Genomic DNA, 24,882 nt, shown 5'->3' with positions numbered 1-24,882 from the left:
TCATGAAAGACAGTGAATGTCACTTGATAAACCCTGCTTCTTTCTATGCAGCGGGAAGGGTGTGTAGGGGACTTGCAGCTTTCATATAACAGACAGGTCTGCAAACAGGTTGGATTTAAAAACTGGCTGGAAACAGTGGAACTATTATTACCTGTTTTCTTAATCAGCTCTACTTACAGCACTTACTCAACAACGCCTAACACCAGAAGGCACTCAGAGACAGTGGTAGAGTAACTTAGATGGAAGGAAAAGGGAGACGGTGGTTAAGGTGACTTCCAAGTGCAGGTGAGTGATGTCATTAAGAAAGGAAAAACCATAGTGGCATAAAAGGGGGAAAGTAAGTTTCATCTGTGTGTGGTCATCTCTGAGGTTTCACTAAGGGAATGAATACAAGTGAAAACATCCATAGGCAACTAAACTAAGTTTTCAAGTTTAAGGGAAAAGTCTAGGATCGAAAGATATATTTGGAAGTTTTTAATATGTAAGTGGTAGTTAAAAACGATGATGTCTACTGAATTTATTTAGAAGACTGTAAAGAGAAGAGGATCTGTAAGTGAAACATTTGAGAAAGAAAAAAAGATGACCGTCTATAATGAACTTGGAATAAAGCAGTCTAGGAAGCTGATAGCAACTCAAAGGGATTTATGTCCCAGACATCAGGGCATTAGAAAAGTAAACAGTCAGTCAGCATTTTCAACTTCTACTTTGAACGGAAAATGACTAAAATACTTCTAAAGGAGCTAGCAGTGAAAATCACTTGTAATCTTATTAAAAACAGATTACAGGAAATGCAGTTAGTCCATATTATACTTGGAGTGCAGGTGTAAAGACAACAGACTATTAAAAATAAAAAAGCTTCTGGAGAGATGGCTCAGTTAGGGCACTGGTGCTCTTCCAGAGGACCTGTGTTCAATTCCCAGAACCCACATGATAGCTCACAACCATCTGTAATCCCAGTCCAAGGGAATCCAACCCTACCTCTGGCTTCCTTGGGCACCAAAGTAGTGTACATACATGTGATGCACAGACATACATGCAGGCAAAACACCCACACACGTAAGAATTAAAAGGAAAAAAAACAATCCAGGCTTATTTCTGCCACCTGTCTCTATACTTTAGTTTCATTAGCACACTAGAACATTCCTTTCTAGATTTTGATTCCTTATAATACTGCACACAGAAATGTTTTATGTACATATGTAAGCATATACACAGGCTCAAAAGCAATGCTCATGACTAGGGATATAGTTTAGGGATAAAGTACTTCCCTACCATGTGTGAGGGTCTGGGTTTGATACCCAGAACTGCAAAACCAAACCAAATCAAATCAACCCAAACACCAAATAATGCTGGTCACTTAATGAAATTAATTAGTCATCTTAACTTTTCCAGCCTAACACACATGAAAATCTTTCCAAGCAGTTGCAACTCATAGCACACCTTCAACACATTTGAGTTTTTAAACCAACCTCCTAATGACACTTGCATACTTTAAAAAGAATATTGGATAGCCATGGTACCCCAGGAGTGTGCCTGACTAACAAACAGGGCTGAGTATTTTAAGAGTATTTGTGTGAGGAGGGTCAGTAAGATGGCTCAGCTGCTAACACTAACGGCACTCGCCACCAAGCCTGACGGCTTGAGTTAACCCCTGGGACCCACATGGTGGAAGGAGAGGACCAACTCCTTCTCTAGCATGTTGTCCTATGCCCTCCACATGTGTGTCATGGACACACACACTTTCTCATATTCATGCTCTCTCATAAGTAACAAATAAAATGTAAAAATTAAAAAGTTTTTGTGCTGCAAATTCTATGATCTTCACCTTCCCATGATATTCCCCCTGCTCAGCTTCAGTCGTAACCACTGGTCTCTGGCTGTGCCACCTGCATTCAGCACATGGCTGCAGCACTCTCACCACACACAGCCCACCCCATCACCTCACCACACATGTCAGGGTTCACTTCTAAATTAAGGCTTCTTTCTTGTACTCCTAAGCTGCTGACATACATTTCAGAAGCACAGTCACAATTCACTCCCCTGCCTTTTCATGCTATCCTTCAGTCAGGTGACCACTCTTGTAAGTTGGTTTATTCTTCTAAGCAAGAAAAGTAAGTTCCACTATGCTTTCTAAGTCCCCTCCCCTCTTTTAGACAGGGGCTCACCATGTAGCCCCAGCTGGCCATGAACTCAGGGAGATCTGCCTGCCTGTCCCTTGAGTGCCAGAATTAAAGGGTGCACCACTATACCCAACTGCTAAGTCTTCTAAACACTTGCAGCTCTTTTTTTGTTTTAATCTCACAGGTAAGTCTATCTTTGCCAAGTATTTTAAATTTCTATAAATTTAATTTCCAAGTTCTTTACGTTCACTGGATCTATTACTTATGTTCACTTTACTATAATCATTCTGTGCTTTTTGTTATGCCATACCAAATATGACTTGTTTTACTTTATTTTTTAAAATAATAATTTGTTTAGTTCACTTATCTACTGAATTACCATGTCTTGTTAGCGTCTACAAGTACTTCATTTTCTGAGGCGTTTTCTGTGTTTTCCTGGAGACTGAAATTGAGTGTCACACATGCTAAGAAACACTTTACCAACTAAGTCACAGCCCTAGCCCCAAACTTTCATTTGTAGTCCCATCTTGCCCTGTGGTCCAGGCTGGACCTGCATTCTAGTAAGCTTTCTGTCCTCTTGCATGCTGGGACCACACGCCATTGCCAAGACTGTCTGTGTAGTGCCAGAACTTCTATAAGGACCCATTTTTGGTGCTGAACTTAGATTTCCTCTCATTTCTTTTTTAGTAGGGTTAAAATTGCATTCCCATAAGCTGACTACTCTCTTGTATCTCCAGGTGACCTTGGAGGGTGGTTACCTTCTTTCTCAGTGCACGGCACCCTAACACAGAAGTAGTCCAAGGGGCAGCTCATGGTGTAAGGAGCAGGACGTATGGTAGCCTTTCCCAGTGAGTGGCTGAAGCTCTGGGAAGAAGCTTGTTTGCTCCCTAGCAGGTTTCAGTCCTTGGATTCATGAGCGAGAGCCTTCACACAGCCTCCCAGGATCAGTCTCTGCTCACTGAGCAGTGTCCATATCCTTTACATATTAAAGTTACATTTTTCACTATAGGGTAAAGAGATAAAAGTTGCCACCTTTATAATTCTACCTATAGTTTAGCTCCATTAACATCACTGCTTTCAAATACTGATTGATACCAATCATTCACTAATGTTATATTTTCTCTTTATTTACCTCCACTCTCCTCCTGTAATTAACTAGTCTGCGAAGTAGGTGAAAACACTGGAAAACTTACTCAAGAGTCCGGCTGGGTGGTGGTGGCACATGCCTTTAATCCCAGCACTTGGGAGGCAGAGGCAGGTGGATCTCTGTGAGTTCGAGGCCAGCCTGGTCTACAGAGGGAGTTCCAGGACAGCCTCCAAAACAATACAGAGAAACCCTGTCTCGACAAACAAACAAAAAGAGTGAAAGTCCTACTTCCTAAACAAAGCAAAAGAATTGATGCAACTGCTTGTCACTTTCTCAAAAACCGTCTAATACCTATTGCGTAGTGCATAACTATATAACGTCCCTTGACCCAAGAATGAGAATATATATGTGATACGCACGTGCACACGTCAAGCTGGTGAATGGCTCAACCGGGAAAGGGGCTTCCCACCAAGTCTGATGATTTGAGTTGAATCTCTAGAGTCCGTCTAGAAGAGAACTGACTTCTGAAAGCTGCCTTCTGAACTCCACATTCATGCCATGGCATACATGCCCTGTGCCCTCTACATATAATGAATAAATAAACGTCTAAAAACTTATTTTTTCAACATGCTGAATCTCACATGTGCTATTTACTTTAACTCTTGCTGCAGTTCAGCACGTTCCTCTTAGAGTGTGCCTGGGTCCTGAGCAATGAAGACAGGGAAGTCCGTTCCTCTGACAGACTTCTTTCCTCAGAGACACGAGGCATTTCTATTCTTGCTTTTTGTTGAATGGTAGTAAATGCTGATGTCCTATGCTTACACAGATTAACACTCAGGGTTACAAACATGGTCACATTTCCCCACGTATTTTACCTGGATTAATTTCTAAAGATATTTGCTTTCTTTTTAAAGTTTTTTTTTTTTTTTTTAACAAGACAGGGTTTCTCTGGTATTGTTTTGGAGGCTGTCGGTCCAGCCTGGCCTCGAACTCACAGAGATCCGCCTGCCTCTGCCTCCCGAGTGCTGGGATTAAAGGTGTGCGCCACCACCGCCCGGCTCTTTTTAAAGTTTTATTTATGTTGTAGATACTGTTCTGTCTGCATGTATGCCTACTCGCCAGATCTCACTACAGATGGTTGTGAGCCACCATGTGGTTGCTGGAAATTGAACTCGGGACCTCTGGAAGAGCAGCCAGTGCCCTTAACCTCTGAGCCATCTCTCCAGCGCAGCTAAAGACATTTCTTAACACAAATAAGTTTCCCGGTTTTAGGATTCCTACAGATTAAGCAAAACAATGATTTTCCTGTTTCCTTGCTTAATTAAAAAATGAACTGGTTCTCCAGCATTCTCTGATTACTATGCATTAATTTAACTATTATAAACTCATGGATTTAAATGTATGAGTTCTCAAACTTTGCAATAAACCTCACTGGATAGGACATGATGCCATCATTGATCAGTGGGGAATTGCTTCAAGTAGTCTCTTGAGGTCTTTTAACAAGATTGCATTAGTCTCTGAGAACGCCTTAAATCTGAAGTGAGACAAAGTTCCAAACTCATCTATGTATATGCTCTGATGGGAAATAACCTTTCTCTTAGAAAGCCTTAATTTTTTTTCTGGTAGAAAATATCTTAAGATCACATAGAATCTAGGAACCCTTGCTATTATTGTACTCATTGCTCTTAGGGCTTCTAACACAGCAAGGACACTCTGATAGCTATGTCTGTGTGAGTCGGGGCAGGTGACTGTGGAGGCCAGAGGCATCGGGTCCTCCCTGGAGCTGGAGCTACGGGTCTTCTGAGCCACCTGACGCCGCCCTGAGCTCAGAGCCTCTGCTAGAGCAGTGTGTGCTCTTGACCACTGGGCCAGCTTTCACCCTGCACTGGCATATATTTTACACTTTATTTGGAAAGAATTACAGATTTCAAAAGAAATCAAAATTACTGAATACTACATATCTTTTAACCAGATTTGCCTATTATTGTTTTACACCACTGCTTCATAACACTATTTTTTGGCTATCTATCCATCTACTTTTATACTTGAAGGATAGGTTAAAGTAATTTCAGACACTGGAATCCTTTATCATTATATACTTCATTAGTATATACTTCAGTATTTCCTTTTCTTTTTTTGAAACAAGGTTTCTCTGTACAGTCTTGGCTGTTCTGAAACTCACTCTTGTAGACCAGGCTAGCGTTGAACTCAGAGATCCACCTGCCTGTGCCTCCTGAGTGCTGGGACTAAAGGCGTGCGCTACCACAGCCTGGCTGACTTCAGTATTTTTAAGAATAGATCTTAGCCAGGTGGCAGTGGCTCTATGAGTTCAAGGCCACTGTGGTCTGCAGAATGAGTTCCAGGACAGCCAGGGCTACAGAGTGAAACCCTTTCTTGAAAACTAATTTAAAAAATAATGAAAAGAATCCACGTAGCTGGAAGTGGTGGCGTACACCTTTAACCCAGCACTTGGGAGGCAGAATCTGTGAGGTTGAGGCCAGCCTGGTCTACAGAGTGAGTTCCAGGACATCCAGGGAGAAATGGCTTAGCCATTAAATGCACCTACTATTTTTGAGGAGTACTAACGTTTGCATTCCGGCAGCCATGCTGGGCACCTCCCAACTGTCTGTAACTCCAGCTCCTCGGGATCAGATTCCTTCTGCTGTCTGCAGGACTGACTGACACGCATAGCCTGCCCACACACACATCCAAGGCCTAATGATCTAACCATGTCTTCACACTCGCTTTTCTCCTTCAGCAGAGGGTCTAGTCTGCAGCACGCACCGCCTCAATTACACTTTTCACATTCTAAACTAGCTTGCTGGTCTCTCTCAACACTGTGAATTCCTTTTTAAAATAACTTTTTTTCATTTTTAAGTATGTCTGTATGAGAGATACAGGGTACAGTAGTGCCCTCAGGAGCTAGCATAGTGCATTAGATCCCCCTGGAACTGGAGTTACAGACTGCTGTGAGCTGCCATGTGGGTGCTGGGAATTGAACCTGGATTCTTTACAAGAGCAGCCAGGGCTCTTGACCACTGAGCCATCATCTATTTAGCCCCATACACTATCAATTTTTAATCTTTATGACATTAAGTTGGTTTTATTTTTAAAAACGCAGAACATTCTTCATGATAATACAAGTGCAGATGGTGATGATCTACACATCACATCTGGAGGCACACGCTGTGGGTCTACACTTATCACACCTGGAGGCACACGCTGTGGGTCTACACTTATCACACCTGGAGGCACACACTGTGGGTCTACACTTATCACACCTGGAGGCACACGCTGTGGGTCTACACTTATCACACCTGGAGGCACACACTGTGGGTCTACACTTATCACACCTGGAGGCACACACTATGGGTCTACATTAACATCTGGAAGCACACGCTGTGAGTGTCTCCTTACTTTGAGGATTCTCATCTGGGTTACCCAGTCAAGGGATCACTCTATTTATCTGATGTATTTACCTACATGTTCTTTACCCCCTCTTCATGATGATGCAGGTCTAGGCATTTCTCAACACTCAAACAACAATAGACTTACGTATCATCCAACACAATTATTACCATATGAAATCATAAGCAAATATTAAACTTCAGTTAATGAAATGCGTGCTCAAGTATCTAGGGATGTCTGCATCTTATCACGAACTGTCAAAACCTAAGAGGTCCCTGGACATAGTGGTGACACCTTTAGTGCCAGCACTTGGGAACATAGGCAGGAGGATATCTGAGTTTGAGGTCAGTCTGGTCTATGTAGTGAGTTCCAGGTCCAGTCAAGGCTAGAAGACATGATGGATGAGAATATGACAATGTAAAAGGGAGACAGAGTACAAGTTACCAATGGGGAAATATAGTTAATGGGTAGAGGGATTTTACTATGTATAATACTTGTCATAAATATACATATGTACTTACAATGTAGAATTCCTTGAAAATGAATATATTTGAGTATTTTCCATAATAAAATGCTGTGAATTTGAGGGCTAAGGATGTATTCTCAGTTGGTGGAGTGCGTGCTTACTCTCGTCAGGCCCTGGGGCCTGCTCATGGTGGCACATGCCTGCAATCACGGTACTTGGGAGGTGGGGCGCAAATTCAAGGCCAGTTTGACTACATAGTGAGTCTGAGGTCTGCCCAGGCTACAGAATATTCTGCCCAAAAGGGGGGGGGTGAGAATTTTAAAAACATACAGTAGGAGGCTAGCTTACAAAGAAGGCATAAGGTTATGGTTGGTAAGGATCCCCACACCAAGGGCTTCAAGTGTGGTATTATCTAATCCTGCCAATGAGAAAGAGAACATTTAAATGACTACCAGGTGACTATGAAGTGATGAACTTCAGTGTCACACCTATGTGAGCACGGGATGGAGGTGTGCTCAGACTGTCCTGTGTGCCTTGGGTCCTCAGTTCCATTCCAGCACTGTGGAGAAGAACGACACTTTGATTGTGAGCCTTTAGCGGCTGGGTCGTCTCTATAGCCCTTCTCTTAAAAAAAGGAAAAGAAATCTTATGTATTTGGTTATGCGACCGCTACAGTGCATGGACAGAGGTCACAGAGGTCAGAGAGGTCAGAGGACAACTTTACAGAGCTGGTTCTCTCTTTTCACCATCTGGGTTGCAGGAATTAAACTCAGATTGCAGGCGTGGCAGCAGGCACCTTCACCCACTTGCTGAGCCCTATTAAGTCTCATATGTGTATGATGATGTATGTGTATGCATGTCTGTGCCAGGGCTGCTGCTCAATGTCTCCCTTCATCACTCCCCACCTTGTATACTGACTGTGTGCTTGACAACCTGGATAGTCTAGCTAGGCAGTCTACCTCACAAATACCTTCTTTTTGCCTCCCAAGCCCTGGATTACAGCCAGTCTATGACATTCTCCTGGCATTTTCTGTAGGAGCTAGAGATCCAGACTCAGGTCTTCAAGTAACAAGCACTTTACCCACAGAGACACCATTTCCAAAGACCGCCACCCAAAACAGTATTTTTTTTTACAGTAGTATAGATGTACTTGAATATATACAGGTAGTATATAGTACATATGTGACTTGGACTAATGCATACTTTAAGTAGATGTCTTTTTAATATATATCCTTTGTAGTTTATTTATTCAAGCAGACCAGAAGACATTTTTCTTGTTTTACAATTCTTTTTTAAAATAATTTATTTATTTTTATGTACACCCGTGTTCTGCCTGCATATGTGTCCTCATGAGGGTATCAGGTCCCCTGGAACTGGAATTACAGACAGTTGTGAGCTGCCATGTGTGTGCTGGGAATTGAACTCAGGAAGAGCAGCCAATGCTCTTAACCTCTGAGCCATCTCTCCAGCTCTGTACATGCCCTTTTTGAGTTTACTATACTTACTATTCTTCACAAATGTTTGTATTTGTTTGATGTTTAGACTGTGCTTTTCTTTGTAAGCACAACCTCTCTGATATAAAGTGATGACATGTACAAGTCATTTAGAGGTCGTAAGTAGTCAGTGATCACTGCTGGTCTTTACTCCATGGCTCCTTTACTACTCTATCCACAATGAGGCAGCACTTCTTGACAGTGCCGCACACATACCACAACCTACGTGCAAGGCCACCAGTGCCACACTCAGAAGCCACACCCTTGCAGTCGGCCTTCCACACGGAAGATGATTAACTATCACAAAAGTAAGAGGTAAAAATCCCTTCTTAAAAACTGTTTGCAAACTATTACTTCTTGTAAATGACGAAAAGTACACTTTGGTATTTAATCCCATATATAAAATTTAATAGAAGAGTCACATGTCTACTTACTCCAAGTATGCCAAGTGTTTTTTACCATGTCCCTGAGGGGCTCAATTTGAACCCATAGGAGAATGTTTCTTGTAATATCCGTGAGCTGCATTTTTTTTTTTAATCTAGTGGGTGCCTTCCTTCCCAACCCTCATCTATTGGATATGGAAATTGCTTCTTTCACCGAGCTACTTTGGGACCTGACAGTTGCATTTTTTTCTTTTATTTTTAAGTTTAAATTTAGATTAAAAACAAGGTTGCTTCACAAGTCAGTTCCAGGTCCCTCTCCCTTTCCCTCCCCTCCTCCCGTGCCCTTCCCCCAACCCCCCCATTATCCCCTCATTTCCCCAGGGAGGGTGAGGCCCTCCATGGGGGTGTCCATAGTCTGTCATTTCATCCAGGGCAGGGCCTAGACCCTCCCCCCAAGAGTTCAGGGTGAGAGTGCACCTCACATTGTTGGATGGGAGTCCAAAGTCCATGTGTATACTTGGGATGGGTACTGATCTGCTGCCCAAGGCTCAATAGATTACCTAGGCCTCCTCACTGACACTCACATTCAGGGGGTCTTGATCAGTCCCATGCTGGATTCCCAGGCATCAATCTGAGATTCAAGAACTAACCCTTGTCAGGTCAGCTGTTTCTGGGGGTTAAACCAGCCCAATCTTAATCCCTTTGGTCATCAGTCCTCCCTCTCTGTTACTGGCTTTCTTGAGTTCAGCTCAGTGCTTAGCCATGGGAGTCTGCCTCTTCTTCCATCAGCCACTGAATGAAGGTTCTGTTTCCCAGACTCTCTGGCCATGGGATTGTAAGCTGGCACTCCCCAGATCTATGTCTAAAATCCGTATATGAGAAAGTACATGCCATGTTTCTCTTTTTGTGACTGTGTTACCTCACTCAGGATGGTTTCTTCTAGTGTCATCCATTTGCCTGCAAATCTCAGGATTCCATTGTTTTTTTCTGCTGAATAGTACTCCATTGTGTAAATGTACCACATTTTCTCTATCCACTCTTCAGTTGAGGGGCATCTAGGTTGCTTCCAAGTTCTGGCTATTACAAATAATGCTGCTATGAACATAGTGGAACAGACATCCTTGTTGTATGAATGGGCATCTTTTGTGTACATGCCTAAGAGTGGGGTCGTGAGCTGCATTTTTAACGTAAGCACGACAAGTGTCTTCTAGCATGTCCCTTGAGGAGCCAGGGGTTAGTTCAGCAGTAAAATGCTTCCCTAACAAGCACAGGGCCACGGGTCCCATTCCCAGCTCAAAAACAAATCTTTTGCATCACTTTTTTTCTAAAAATTATATTTGAAGCCAGGCATGGTGGTAGATGCCTTTAATCCTAGCAGTCAGGAGACAGAGAGGGAGAGAGGAAGAGAGGGAGAGGGAGAGGAAGAGGGAGAGGGAGAGAGAGGGGCAGAGCTCTGAGTTCAAGGTCAGGCCGAAACACAAAGTAAGACCCTGATCAGAAAGACAAAACAAAAAACTAGTAATAATAAATGAATGTTTTAAAGAAATTGCTTATTAGGGTTCAATCACCCAATTTACAAAGGCGCAAACTATAAAGATGACTTCTTAATATCAAGAAGACATAACTATACATTGTTAGAAGGGGAGAATGACAGCAGCAGTGTTGACGGGGCTGTGCAGTAAGACCGGGTGGAGTAAAAGTTAGCCTAGCAGCTTATGCAGTTACAACAGAAATGGGTAACTCACTACATAAGCACTCGGTAACTAGCTGGCACTAAGGTACTCATCTTGTGGATTACACACCAGTGCAGAATGTTCTATGGGACACCACATCACACAACTGAATATACAGCAGCTGAACCTGTAATCTCAGAACTCAGCAGGATGGGGCAGGAAGATTTCAAGTTTGAGGCTGGCCTGGGCTAAAGAGTAAAACCCAGTCTCAAAACAAGAAAGACACAAACCTGTGTAACTTTCATCGTCGCCAGACAAAGGCACCTCTCTTTTTAGCAGCAACTCCAACTCCTCTGTCTCTGCCACGTCCACGGGGCGCTCTCCATGCTTGTTAGCTTGGAATGGGTTCCCACCATGACGAAGCAACAGCTTCACTATCTGCAACATCCAACAGCAGGAAAGTTTAGTCCTGTCATTTATTTCAAACCATTATCCTCTCTTTTTCATGTGTCTGAGTGTCTGTGCACCACTAGCTTGCCTAGTGCCCAAAGAGGTCAGAAAAGGGCCCTGGATCACCTGGGATGGGCTGGCGTGACACAGGTTGTGAGCTGTGTTAGGGACTGAACCAGGCACCTGGAAGAGTAGTACGTGATCTTAACTGCTGAGCCATCTCTCAGTCTCTCAAGCCATTCTCTTGATAACACAACACCCATTTGAGTGTTACTTTGTCTATTCTACATCCATGACACAGTAGTTACTCAAAATCATTATAATTATTCACTAATTCCACTTTCGTTAAACCTTACCCCACACAATGACCTCATCTACTATAAAGAAACGGTCTCCTTTAAATGATGGGGTAGGGGAGCTGGAGAGATGGTTTCACAGACTAGTCCACATAGAGTTCAGGACAGTCAGAGGTACACAGAGAGGCCCTGTCTGAAAACAAACAAACAAACAAACAAGGACTCTTGAGTCTGTTGAAAAGCTTTCTATGATCATTTGGAAGCAATCAATGTAAGTATAGAGGGTTTGAAAAACATGGCACAAAATTTCCAACAGCAACATTTTATAGAAAAAACATCATACAAACACTCTAGTGAGTAGTTGCATTAACTTAAACTTGCTTAAAATGTAACAGGCAACAAATGAGAAGTTGAGAAAAATAAATAAATACAGTTGGGTGGTGTTGGCATATGCCTGTAATCCTAGCATCAGGAGGCAGGCAGATCTCTGAGGTCAGCCTGGTAAACAGTGAGGTCTAGGATAGCCAGGGATACACAGAGAAAAACCCCACCCCGAAAATAAGTAATAGACACCTAACCCTGAACTAGGAGTAAAGCAGCATAAAGATGTGTACAATACACTTGTGAACGGCAGGAAACAGATGAGGTTACCGGTAACCTATGTCAACACCCTTCAACCCTTACCACTTAGACCTGTTCATATAGCTGCTCTTTCAACTTCCCCTCCCTAGAAGGTGTTTTATGTTTCTTTAAGTTATTATGGTTTTTACCGAATGAAAAACTTTAGTTCATAGGACATGGTATAGATATATAGGGATGAGAATGTTTAGCAGCTTTTCTTTTCTTCCCTCTTAAGCACAAACAGAAGAGCAAGCAGAAAACAGTACTCAAAACTTCTTAAACCGTTATGGCAAGATGACTCAGTGGTTAAGAGCTCTGATGGCTCTGGATACAGTTCCCAGCACCCAGATGGAAGCTCCCTGCTGCCTGCACATGGATACCCTCGTCTGTCTTTGCAGGGTTCTGCACACACATGGAAATTAAGTATATAAGTATATATATTTTAAACTCTTAGTTTTGAACAGAGCACAGCTGATGGGGGATGTCCTTTTGTATGCCGCGAATATGTGTTCTTTTATTTGTTGATGAATAAAGCAGAATAGAGCCAGACAGAAAATCCAAAGACATGGAGAGAAAGAAGGCAGAGTACGGAGACGCCATGTAGCCACCGGAAGCAAGAGGTGAGATAAAAGCCATGAGCCTCTGTGGTAAAATACAGAATATTACAAATGGGTTAATTTATATGTAGAGCTAGCCTGTAAGAAGCCTGAGCCATTGGCCAAACAATTGTACATATAAGTCTTGGAGAGGTTATTTCGGAATTGGCGGGTGGGACAAGTAATTTCCAACTACACACAGCAGAGTCCTTCTAGAAGAGCTGCAAACAATATTTTGTACAGCATATGTGCTCAAATGGCAGCTTTTGGAAATACTGTGCACCTATGAGCATGTTTAGAAACTTAGAGTCATAGAAATATATCTTAGTCACAAGGTATAATTCCACTTATGTAGCGAGTGTCTACCCATTGAGCTATTTTACCAGTCAACATTACAATGTCTCTAACGAAAAAAACAGGAAAATACCTTACAGAAAATATTGAACAGTACTTTTCTTTCTGTGAATTACTTTGGTATATATGAAGTATAGCAATACAGAAGGAACTTTCAGAGTTTCCCACCCTGATGTTTCCATAGCATTTCAAAGTTTTCCTGCATGTAAAATGTCTTCTATTTCTTCATAATATTCTCCCTTTAAAAGGTATCTTTTTATTATTATTTTCCTATTTAAAGAAAAAATTTTTCATTTTACATACCACCCCCAGTTCCCCTCTCCTACCGCCCCCCTTCCCACCCCATCCACTTCTCAGAGGGGGTAAGGCTTCCTCTGGGATGCCAGCAAAGCTTGGCATACCAAGTTAAGGCAGGACCAAGCCCCTCACCCCCATATCAAGGTTGAGCAAGGTATCCCACCATAGAAAATGGGTTCCAAAAAGCCAGTTCATGCACCTGTGATAAGTCCTAGTCCCACTGCCAGGGACCCCCCCAACAGATCAGGCCACATAACTGTCACCCACATTCAGAAGGCCTAGTTCAGTCCCATGGAGGGACGTTCCCCAGCTGTCAGTCTGTACTCTGCGAGCTCCCACTAACTCAGGTCAGGTGTCTGTGGTTTTCCCATCGTGCTCTTGATCCCTCATGTTCATCCCTTGTCCTATCCCTTCTCACCCCTCCCCCAGTTTACCCAGGAGATCTTAACTACTTTCCCTTCCTGGGGCCCTCCATGTGTAGACTCCTCCTTTTTACCTAGCTTCTCTGTCGGTGTGGTTGTCCTTTGCTCTACATCTAATATTCACTTGTGAGTGAGTGCATACCATGTTTGTCTTTCTGGGTCTGGGTTTCCTCACTCAGAATGGTTTTTTATATTTCCATCCATTTGCCTGCAAATTTCAAGATTTCATTGTTTCACCCCCCCCCGGTGAGTAATACTCATTATGTAAATGAACCATATTTTCCTTATCCATCCTTCAGTTGAGGGGCATCTAGATTGTTTCCAGGTTCTGGTTATTATGAATAATGCTGCTATGAACATAGTTGAGCAAATGTCCTTTGTGGTTCCAGTGTGCATCCTTAGGGTGTATGCCCAAGAGTGGTATTGCTGGGTCTTGAGGTAGACTGATTCCCGGTTTTCTGAGAAACTGCCATACTAGTTTCCAAAGCGGCTGTACAAGTTTGCACTCCCACCAGCAATGGAGACGTATTCCCTTTACTCCACATCCTGTCCAGCATAAGCTGTCATCAGTGTTTTTGATGTTAGCCATTCTGACAGGTGAAAGATGGTATCTCAAAGTCATTTTGATTTGCATTTCCCTGATGGCTAAGGATATTGAGGACTTTCTTAAATGTCTTTTCGGCCATTTGGGTTTTATATATTGAGAATTCTCTGTTTAAATCTGTACTCCATTTTAAATTGAATTATTTGTTGTTTTGGTGACTAGGTTCTTGAGTTCTTTATATATTTGGAATTCAGCTCTCTGTCAGATGTGTAGTTGGCTGCTGGTTTGTTTTGTTGACCGTGTTCTCTGCTTTACAGAAGCTTCTCAGTTTCAGGAGGTCCCATTTATTAATTGTTGACCTTGGTGTCTGTGCTACTGGTGTTATATTTAGGAAGTGGTCTCCTGTGCCCATGTGTTTAAGGGTACTTCCCACTTTTTTTTTTTTATGAGGTTCAGTATAACTGGATTTATGTTGAGGTCTTTGATCCATATAGACTTGAGTTTTGTGCATGGTGACAGATATGGATCTATCTGCAATCTTCTACATGTGTACATCCAGTTAAGCCAGCACCATTTGTTGAAGATGCTTTCTTTTCTCCATTGTACTATTTTGGCTTCTCTTTTAGAGGATAGAGAGATGACTCAACAGTTAAAACCCCTTTGGCAGAGAATCTGGGTTGGGCTTCAGCACCCACAAGGCATCTAACAACCATCTGACATTCAGTTCCAAGGGCTGCAACGCCCTCTCCTGGCTCTCACAGGCATTGCACACACATGGTGTACAGACATGCAAACAGACAAACTACCCACACCTGTCTTTTAAAGTTATTCCGGTGGGTGGGAGGGTGGGGTGTTGAGACAGGCTTTTTCTGTGTGTGTAGCCCTGGCTATCCTGGGACTCACTCTATAGATGAGGCTGGCCTTGAATTCAGAGATCCACTGGTCTCTGCCTTCCAAACAATGGGATTAAAGGCATGAGCTACCATGGCCTGGCTAAAATGCTTTTTTAAAAAATAATAAAACAGGGCTGGAGAGATGGCTCTGCTCTTCCAGAGGTCCTGAGTTCAATTCCCAGCAACCACATGGTGGCTCACAACCATCTGTAATGAGATCTGGTGAGTGACCTCTTCTGATGTGTGGACGTACATGGAGGCAGGGTTTTGTACTTGTAATAAATAAACCTTTAAAAAATAATAATAATAAAATAAAAGAAACCTCTTTTTAAAAGTATTATAATTTTAAAATATGGAAATGGATGCTCACAAGAGAGACCTAACGAGCCGGGTGTTGGTGGCGCACGCCTTTAATCCCAGCACTCGGGAGGCAGAGGCAGGCAGATCTCTATGAGTTCGAGGCCAGCCTGGTCTACAAAGTGAGTTCCAGGGCAGCCTCCAAAGCTACAGAGAAACCCTGTCTCGAAAAAAAAAAACAAAAAAAAAACAAACAAACAAAAAAAAGAGAGACCTAACTTATTTAAGCGGGAGCACAGTACACTGACCAAGCAAAAGGGAACACATCTTTTCACTTCAAATTCAACCTATGTCAATTATAAAACCACTTTTAAAAAGATGAGCAACACAGCACTATGACTTCTGCCGTGCGTGCGTGCATGCGTGTGTGTGTTCCAACCATACTCCATCTATCTGACAGATGAAAGTATTGTAATAAAATGTCTGACAAATCGGTTAACTTAATATCAATTAAATAACATATTTTATTTATTTTCAGGGAGTTAGTTCTTTTGAGACTCACTGTGTAACCCTCACTGGTCTACTCACTCTGCAGACCAGGATGATCTCAAACTCCAAGAGATCTGCCAGTCTCTGCCCTTAAGCTCTAGGATTAAAAATGTGTATGCCATGCCTGGCTGAACATTGCTTATTTTATGAAAAAAACAGTGCTAATAAATTAAGTACAGATTAGAGATCAGAAAATGGGAAAAAGAAAATAAAACAAAGATAAAGTGATGAAGCAATGATTGCAATTCACGGTTGGACCACTAAAAAGCACGCTCAACTCTTCCCGGTGGCCTCTGCTGTGTGAGCACACACCAGTGACTGGTTCACCATACTCACGTCTCTATGCCCACTGCTGGCAGAGTCATGGAGGGGGGTGTCATCATCTAATCCTTGTGTGTTAACATCTGCTCCTGCTGCTATCAGTATTTTAGCAACATCATAATATCCAACATTGCACGCTTCATGTAAAGGTGTCCAACCTAAAGTTAGGATATGAATTTAACAAGAGTTTAAGATATATACTTTCCATATTCATATCTATATGTAGCATATCGAGTCTAAATCAAACATGATACAGAAATAAAAGGGAACGAGTAAGAAACTAAAATCAACCATCAATTTTAAGGAGGTTCACTTGGGGGGAGTATCAGTTTTAATGGAACTAAATTATTTGGTAAAATACTAACTGTATTCAGTATAATCACGCACGCCTTTAATCCCAGAAAAATGAGGCAAAATATGAGTAACTTTGGTTAAGAGTCATTTAAAACCTTTATGTTTTATATGGTCTTATGTTGGTATATTTTCTAGATAATACTACTTCTAAGAAAAATACATTTGTCACTTTGCTTTCATGATTAAACGTTTCCACAAATGAAATATCAGAAGCATTAAAAAACATAAACATCACTGTAATCCTATCACCCAAGTATAATAATTTTTACAATTTCATGTAATTTTTTAAGATTAATTTACTTACTATGTATATAATGGCTCTGCCTGCATGTCTGTGAGCACACCAGAAGAGGGCATCAGATCTCATTACAGATGGTTGTGAAACACCAGCTGGCTGCTGGCAATTGAACTCAGGACCTCTGGAAAGCAGTCAGTGCTCTGAGCCATCTTTCCAGTATCCAATAGTTCATGTAATTCTTACCAGCTTCCCTCATATGCATAAACAAGGATGGATGTTTATTGTGGAAAGTTTTACACTGTAAAGCTGTGTCTCCACCTAAGGCACCTTCTGATGGTTTAATAAAGAGCTAAATGGCTAACAGCTAGGCAGGAGAGAAGAGAGAGACAGGAGAGGGGGGAGGGAGGGGGAGAGAGAGAGGAGAGAAAAGAGGGGGGGGAGAGAGGAGAGGGAAGGGGAGGGGAGAGGGAGAGAGAGAGACACACACAGAGAGAGAGAGAGACAGAGAGAGACTGGGAGGAGGAACCTGGTGATTTCACCAGCAGACTTGGAGCAAGTTGGATATGTATGCTGCACTAAAAAGAGGTAACCAAGACACATGGCAGAATGTAGATTTTAAAAATATGAATTAATTCAGTTATAAAAGCTAGTTGGGAAAAAGCCTAAGCTAAGGTCAAATTTTCATAATTAATAATGTGTCTCCAGATCATTATTTGCAGGTTGGTGGTCCAAAGATAGTATCACAAGAAAGCTTGCATCCCCCTGCACATGCACACCCACATGCATGGTATTATTTACTGTGTAGCCTGGATGTCCTGGAACTCACTCTGTGGACCAGGCTGGCCTCAAACTCACAGAGCTCCACCTGCCTCTGCATCCCGGGTGATGGGATTAAAGGCCTGTGTCCCCACTGCCTCTCTGCCAGGCTCTGTATTTCCTTTTACTGTTTTTCTAGAACATACTATGGCTTCAGTCCTCTTAGGATCTTCCTGAGCCCTGGAGTCACAAGTGTGTACTACCATACCTGGCCAGGACACAGTATCAACTGACTGAATAAACTGTTATTTATAGCCAGGCATTGGCGGCACACGCCTTTAATCCCAGCACTCGGGAGGCAGAAGTAGGTGGATCTCTGTGAGTTCGAGACCAGCCTGATCTACCAAGCGAGTTCCAGGACAGCCTCCAAAACAATACAGAGAAACCCTGTCTCGAAAAACCAAAAACAACAACAAAAAAATAAACAAACAAAAAAAACCCTGTTATTTATTTTTATAAGTTCCCATCCTAGGACACTGGCTTACTGCTAGTTTTTAGTTTAGAAAAAAAAAATGCTTCAACATTATCCCTTACTCAATTTTTATACATGTCTCAGATTGTTTTAAAATAAATTTTGTAAATGGGGAATTTCAGACAAACAGTAAAAGAATGTTTTAGGTAGATAAAAAAAAAGGATCATTCCCCTAGAATGGAGCAGTGTCTCTTGCCCTGTTCTCCCCTTCCCTCCTCACCATTCATTCTCTCCCTCCCTCCCTCTCTCCCCTCCCTGTCTCCTCTCCTATAAAGATCCTTCTGCCTCTTCGTCCAAAGTGTTGAAATTATAGGTGTGATAATATCCAATTCTAGTGAAAACATGAAGAAAAGCACTGCTTCATATACTTTTTGGTTGTTGAGACAGGGTCTGATGTTGAATTCTCTTTGTAGCCAGACTAGCCTCACGTTTGCAAAGCTGTCTTGGCCTCCCAAATTGCTGGGATTGACTTTTGCTTGGCTTTCATATACTCTTGGAAACATAAACTGACAGATACCCAACTTTTGGTAGATAAGCTGCCATTATTTAAAATAATATATAATATGCATCTCCTTTAATATAGTAATTTCAATTTTACTAAAATACTTTATGACTATGTACAAATACATTTCTAAAAGAGTGTTCACTGCAGGGCGGTGGTGGCGCACACCTTTAATCCCAGCACTCGAGAGGCAGAGGTAGGCGGATCTCTGTGAGTTCGAGACTGGGCTGGACCGATAGCCTCCAAAACAATACAGAGAAACCCTGTCTCGTAAAAACAAAACAAAACAAAAAAAAAGAGTGTTCACTATGGTATTGCTGAAGAAAAGCCAGGCATGGTGGCACATCTTTAACCCAGGAGGCAGAAGCAAGTGTATCTCTGTGAGTTTGAGGCCATCCTGGTCTACATAGCATATTCAAGAACAGCCATGGCTACATAGAGACCGTGTCTCAAACAAAACAAAACAAAACAAAAAAACCAGAAAGGCTACTCTATAAAATAGGAAGCTATTAAAAATGAAACACACACATATATACCTGCCAAACATTATAGGTAAATTGCAGAATTACAGACACAGAAAGAATGATTTCAGTTTTTTTTTTTTAAGTCTACATATAGCTAGGCAGTGGTAGCGCACACCTTTAATCCCAGCACTTGGGAGGCAGAGACAGATGGATCTTTGTGAGTTTGATGACAGCCTGGTCTACAGAGGGAGTTCTAGGACAGGCTCCAAAGCCTCAGAAAACTGCCTCAGAAAAACTAAACAAAAAAAAAGGTCTATGAATAATCATGTGAATGTTAATTTTTATGTATCATCATGAAAATAAACTGAAAGGGTATCTTTCCAAGTTGCCAGTAATTTTGTGGAAGAGAAGTGTATGGGAAGGAAATAAGAGCATATTACATGAAATCACATCTGACTGCAGCCAACGGCAGAGAGAGATGTGCAGTTAAGGAGAAATCTTTATTGTCACAGACTCTGACTGCCTACATTCTTAAGAGTGCTAAGAATTATGCTACCTGGGTGATTACAACCAACAGAGGCTAGCCGAGGGGCTTCACCAGGAAAAGCCTGGAGACCAGAGGAACCTACATAAGGTGGAATGAGAGGACCCCTGTCCTTTGATTCCCACGCACATGGTATGGCACGTGTCCCATTTTCCCAAACACACTAATAATGTTAATATGTCTTTTAACATATTAACTCGGGAGGCACAGGCAGGCGGATCTCTATGAGTTCAAGGCCAGCCTGGTCTACAGAGTGAGTTACAGGACAGGCTCCAAAGACACAGAGAAACCCTGTCTCGAAAGAAAAAAAAAAAAGATAATTACCACTCTCTTATGATGTTCGTGTTTCAAGTTAATAAATATTTTTTAAATAATCATGTATGAATTAACCATATTAGAGTATCATATGCTCAAATATACCTAAAATAAAAACTAATTTACATAGTTACACAGTAGTATATATAAGTTGTATACATAAAAATCTGAGTAATTGTTGACACAGAAATGTAACACAGGGGGGCTGGAGAGATGGCTCAGTGGTTAAGAGCACTGGCTGCTCTTCCAGGGGACCTGGGTCCAATTCCCAGCACCCACATGGCAGCTGACTACTGTCTGTAACTCTGGTTCCAGGGGATCTGACACTTTAATACCAATGTACATAAAATAAAGTTAAATAAATAATAAAAAGAAACATAACAGAAATCAAGGTTTTGTATATACATCAAGTTCTGAATAGAATGTACTTTTAAGACTGCAGCCAGGGTGTTCTGATCTTAGTCCCTGGACACTAGTGTCTCTGAGGCCTCACCTGCAAAGTCTTTCACATTCACATCCGCCCCTAAACTTATTAATTCTTTGACTTGCTTCACGTCTCCTCGAATAGCAGCCATGTGTAAAGGAGTTTCACCACGCTCATTTCTTTTATTGATTTTATCTTTTTGTCGAGATGAAGAACTGGGCGTCCTCTTCTGGGCTGGGGTTGCTTGTGAGGGATGACTTGGTGTGGAGTCTGTCAGAAAGAAGACAGTTCAGACAAGTTCCCAATCACCCATGAGTCACAACAACCACCGGCATGGCACAGTACCTCTGCAGGCGCAGTAGAGGCACACATACCTTGGCAGTAACCAGCAGCTCTCTAACTGGACTTAAGACAGACCCATTTAACAAGAAGGAAGCCATACCTGGTACTGGAAACCTACCTAACTAATTAGTACTAGCGAAACCATGGTCACTGGAGAAGAATCTACAACTACTTATTTAGTAAGCCAGCATAACCCTCATAACAATCTATAAACATCTGTCCTTATATCTACAGGTAACTATAGTTTCTAACTCCTATCAAGAAAACTTCTCTTTGCAACAGATGGAGACCACCACAGGAAACCACAACCAATCAAAATAAAGAGTTGGGGATTGCAGTCCCAGTGGACACAATCACAAAACACACTCACACCTAAGGCTCAGGGAACACTGAGGGAGAGACAGAATGATTCTAAGAGTCAGAGAGGCAGGGACTCTGCTGTGAGACAGTGCTTCCTGGTAACATCAGATGCTATACACCCACAAAGTCTCACCAACTACGAGCTGAACAAGGTCACCAGGAACACGCCCAACTGGATGGAGATGAGCACACAAGGTCTCAGCCCTACACAAAGAACTACAGGCAACTGAGTCGTGAGGAGCAGGACAGGGGGTTCTCCAGGGAAAGAGTATTCCGATTGGTTGTCCAGTGCCAAAGGGTCGGCTTTGAAAACATATATACAAGTAACACTATGTAGACTCAATGGGTATATTTGGGAATATATATACACACATACACATATACATATATATGCACATACAAAGACAGACATGCAATAGCTGCTGAAGAAAGAGCTGCTGAAGAAGAATACCTTCTTAATCTACAAATTGTGAGGCAGTGGGCCTTAATCCCTGTACTCAGTAGGCAAAGACCAGTGAGGGCAGTCTGGTCTACAAAGCAAGTTCCAGGACAGCTAGAGGTGCACCTTTGTCTCAAAAAACAAAACAAAAGAAAAAAATCAATTAGAGGGCTGGACAATGGTGGTGCACACCTTTGATCCCAGCACTCAGGAGGCAGAGACAGGTGGATCTCTGTGATTTCAAGGCCAGTCTGGTCTACAAAGTGAGTTCCAGGACAGCCAGAACTGTTACACGCAGAAACCCTGTCTCAAAAACTAAAACAACAGCAACACAACAACAACAAAAATGAGCCAGATATGTTAGTAACAAGTCAATGTAAGAAATGTTTTTCCTTTCTATCAATTCATAAAATAGGTTTAAAGTGATAATGGATATCAAATATATGTATGCTTCCTTAATGGATTCATGTCTTTTTATTCTTGATTTAGTTTGCACATCAAAAAACAAAGTCCTCTACCCTCACCCACCAATTTCAGAATCACTAGGTGAAAAAAAAGGGTTTTTAAGCAATTACTTTTGAAAACATACAACATTAAACACCTGCTCTAAGAGGGAACAGTCTATTCAGAATGTAATTTCTCGTCTGTCTCAGGAGACAGCACAACCAGAGCTCTAAAGCATCAGTACCCTTTTCGACACAGAAAAAGCAAAGGTTCATTTTGGGACTTCAAGTAAAGTGTCTCACCAACAACTTTTTCAGTTAGTCATTCTAGAACATAGACTTGTCAAGAGTAAGACTCTTACCTTACTCAGCACCATTTCTCAACTACTTACAAGATTTCTGGTACACATTGGAACTCAAAAAATGTTAAAGACAAGGTTACCCTGGCTCTAGGCCAACTAAGAAGACATTAACTCAGTGGCTGCAGATGTCAATCACCTGGACTGTTGTCCCTCGCTGTCATCTGCATTACAAGTGCCATCTGCTTCCGTTCAGAGAGTGGGTAACCAAAAAGGATGCTAACAGGGGTGGATTTCTTACTTCCAGTTTCTTTTTTGGTTTTCTTCTTTTCTGGACCTTCTTTCTCTGTAATGATTAATAAACATATAAGAATCTGAAACAACGTTGGTGACGCACGCCTTTATTCCCAGCACTTGGGAGGCAGAGGCAGGTGGATCTCTGAGAGTTCGAGGCCAGCCTGGTCTACCAAGCGAGTTCCAGGACAGTCTCCAAAACAATACAGAGAAACCCTGTCTCAAAAAACAAAACAAAACAAAAAAACAAAAACAAAAAAGAATCTGAAACAAACGTAAGTACTCAAGACAGCTTCTTTGGTAGATCTATGTGTGCATACAGACATGAGTGCATGCTAGTGCATACGTAAGCCTGCTAGGCTTACGTAAGCAATATTTTTCTGAAAGCTCTAGATAAAAACAATTCTTGATTGTTCTGTTAGGAAATTTTACTACTGGGAACATTTTAATTTTGACATTTGTTCTATTAAAGTATAACATCTTTAACAACAATTCAAATAGTCCTTATTAGAGTTGTCCCTTGATACCTCTAGAATTGTTTCTAGGACTTCCTATGGGTAATAAACCTGCAAGTGCTCAAGTCTCTCGGATAAAATGGTTCAGGGTTTGTATGTAACCCGTGTGACTCCTCCCATATGTTTTTTGAACTATGTCTAAATTACTTATAACATGAAATACTACATAAATGCTATGAAATAGTTGTTATGCTGGATTGTTTAGGGAATAATAACAAAACATTCTGTAGGGTTTTTTTTCTAAGTATTTTTATCTGTGATCAGTTGACTCTGTGGACAAAAAGCCCAAGTTATTACATCTTTGAAACTTCTCTTTCACACAATATCTAGTACTGCTGCTAAGCCTACATACCAATGAGCCTTACAATTGTCAACCTAACTCTAGCAATGACTTGTACAATCTTGCAAAAGGCCAAGCATTTAAGACATGTCTCAACACACAAAACAATCACTGAAGAAAAGCCACCAAATCATGTCACTGCAGTGACTGGAAAGCTGAACATGGAATGATACCAATCAAAGCTAATATGAGCAAACTAAAGATTCTGTGTGGCTGGGAGTTAATAGGTATCCTGCAAAGATCCAGAAATTTCCAAAGTCCTTCTCAAAGAGATCCCAAAACCACGAAGGTCAGTTGTAGCCATTTAGGAACCCTCCAGCCATGAAGCAAGTGTGTCCACTTTTGTGTAATGGGCTCAGGCTGCACTGGGTGGTACAGATGCAAGATACACATGTCTTTTTCTTTTAGGAATTCACCTGAATTAACTCAGGCACCAGGTATAAGTGAATCAAATGCCTGGTTGTTACCTATTAGATATCTATTTCTGGAATTTAAAATTCAGATTTGGAGGTACCTAAAAAAAAGGAGTTGCAAAATTAATAAAATTTGAAATTAGCAAAAAATTAAATAGTTGTAAATCTAGCAAGTTTCAAGAAATCAATTGAAATTTAATATTATCAATAGTCACAAGTTAATGATTGGTCCAGTGTGCTATCTCCAGTTAATCAGAAAAAACTGGTATTGTAATTAATGGTCTAGAAAAATGAGGTCGGAATAATTTAAACTGTGTTGCTCATAGATGATTCCAGTCATTCTGTGAACCCTAACATGTCCATAGGTTGAATGACTGATTTTTCCAAACAAAACTAAATATTTCCATACTTACTAAAAAAGAAAATCAACTTTGTTACTATGTCTTCTAGCTTTCATTTTCATCATTCCTGCATGATCATCGGTAATGAACTGATTTCATATAAATCCAATCTAACACAGCATTTAACCCATCACTAAAGCTATTATAAATCCTAAAGATGTCTTTGGAGAGCACTTTCTTCCCTGAAATAAAGACTCTTTGTCTTACTAAATCTCCACAGATCTTTGTTTTCTAATGTTTAGGGAGGAACAATTATTGTTGCTTTTGATGGCTTTTCATCTGATAACAATTTTTAAATATAGCCAATTGATTTTTCTCCTAGAATCAAAGTATGTAAGAGAGGAACATGTAACACCAAGTTGACAGTGTTTCTAAGGGAAGGAGCAGAACTGGCAACAAGCCTAGGAGCCACCAGCCAGCGCTTACCTCCTGTGGCTTCTGAGACAGGGTCTTGCTTTGTAGTTTAGGCTGACCTCAAACCTGTGATTGCCCACCTGAGCCTCTGGAGTGCTGGGATTACAGGTGCGGATCACCACACCTGGACACTTTGCTTACTACTTGAAAAACTGGGCATCTTAATATAATAAAAAAAAAACAAAATAACAGAGACACTCCAAGCTGGACATGGTGCACGCTT

At 41.5% G+C, this 24,882-nt stretch overlaps 1 protein-coding gene across 6 annotated transcripts in view; it reads right to left on the bottom strand.

Annotated features, from left to right (window-relative positions):
* Ankrd12 (ankyrin repeat domain 12) overlaps positions 1-24,882 on the bottom strand; it is a 91,129-nt gene that overhangs the window by 39,877 nt on the left and 26,370 nt on the right. For all 6 annotated transcript variants that reach the window (XM_040752915.1, XM_040752914.1, XM_040752918.1 and 3 more), the window contains 4 exons: positions 22,482-22,628; positions 20,469-20,669; positions 16,286-16,428; positions 10,921-11,068 (listed from right to left, as the gene is read on the bottom strand). In XM_040752915.1, coding sequence (XP_040608849.1) covers positions 10,921-11,068; positions 16,286-16,428; positions 20,469-20,669; positions 22,482-22,628 — 639 coding nt within the window. The remainder of the gene's footprint in view (positions 1-10,920; positions 11,069-16,285; positions 16,429-20,468; positions 20,670-22,481; positions 22,629-24,882) is intronic.

The sequence above is a fragment of the Mesocricetus auratus genome, unplaced genomic scaffold (genome assembly GCF_017639785.1).
Source record: "Mesocricetus auratus isolate SY011 unplaced genomic scaffold, BCM_Maur_2.0 Super-Scaffold_100010, whole genome shotgun sequence".
NCBI lineage: Eukaryota > Metazoa > Chordata > Mammalia > Rodentia > Cricetidae > Mesocricetus > Mesocricetus auratus.
This window is presented reverse-complemented; position numbering and strand designations above follow the sequence as displayed.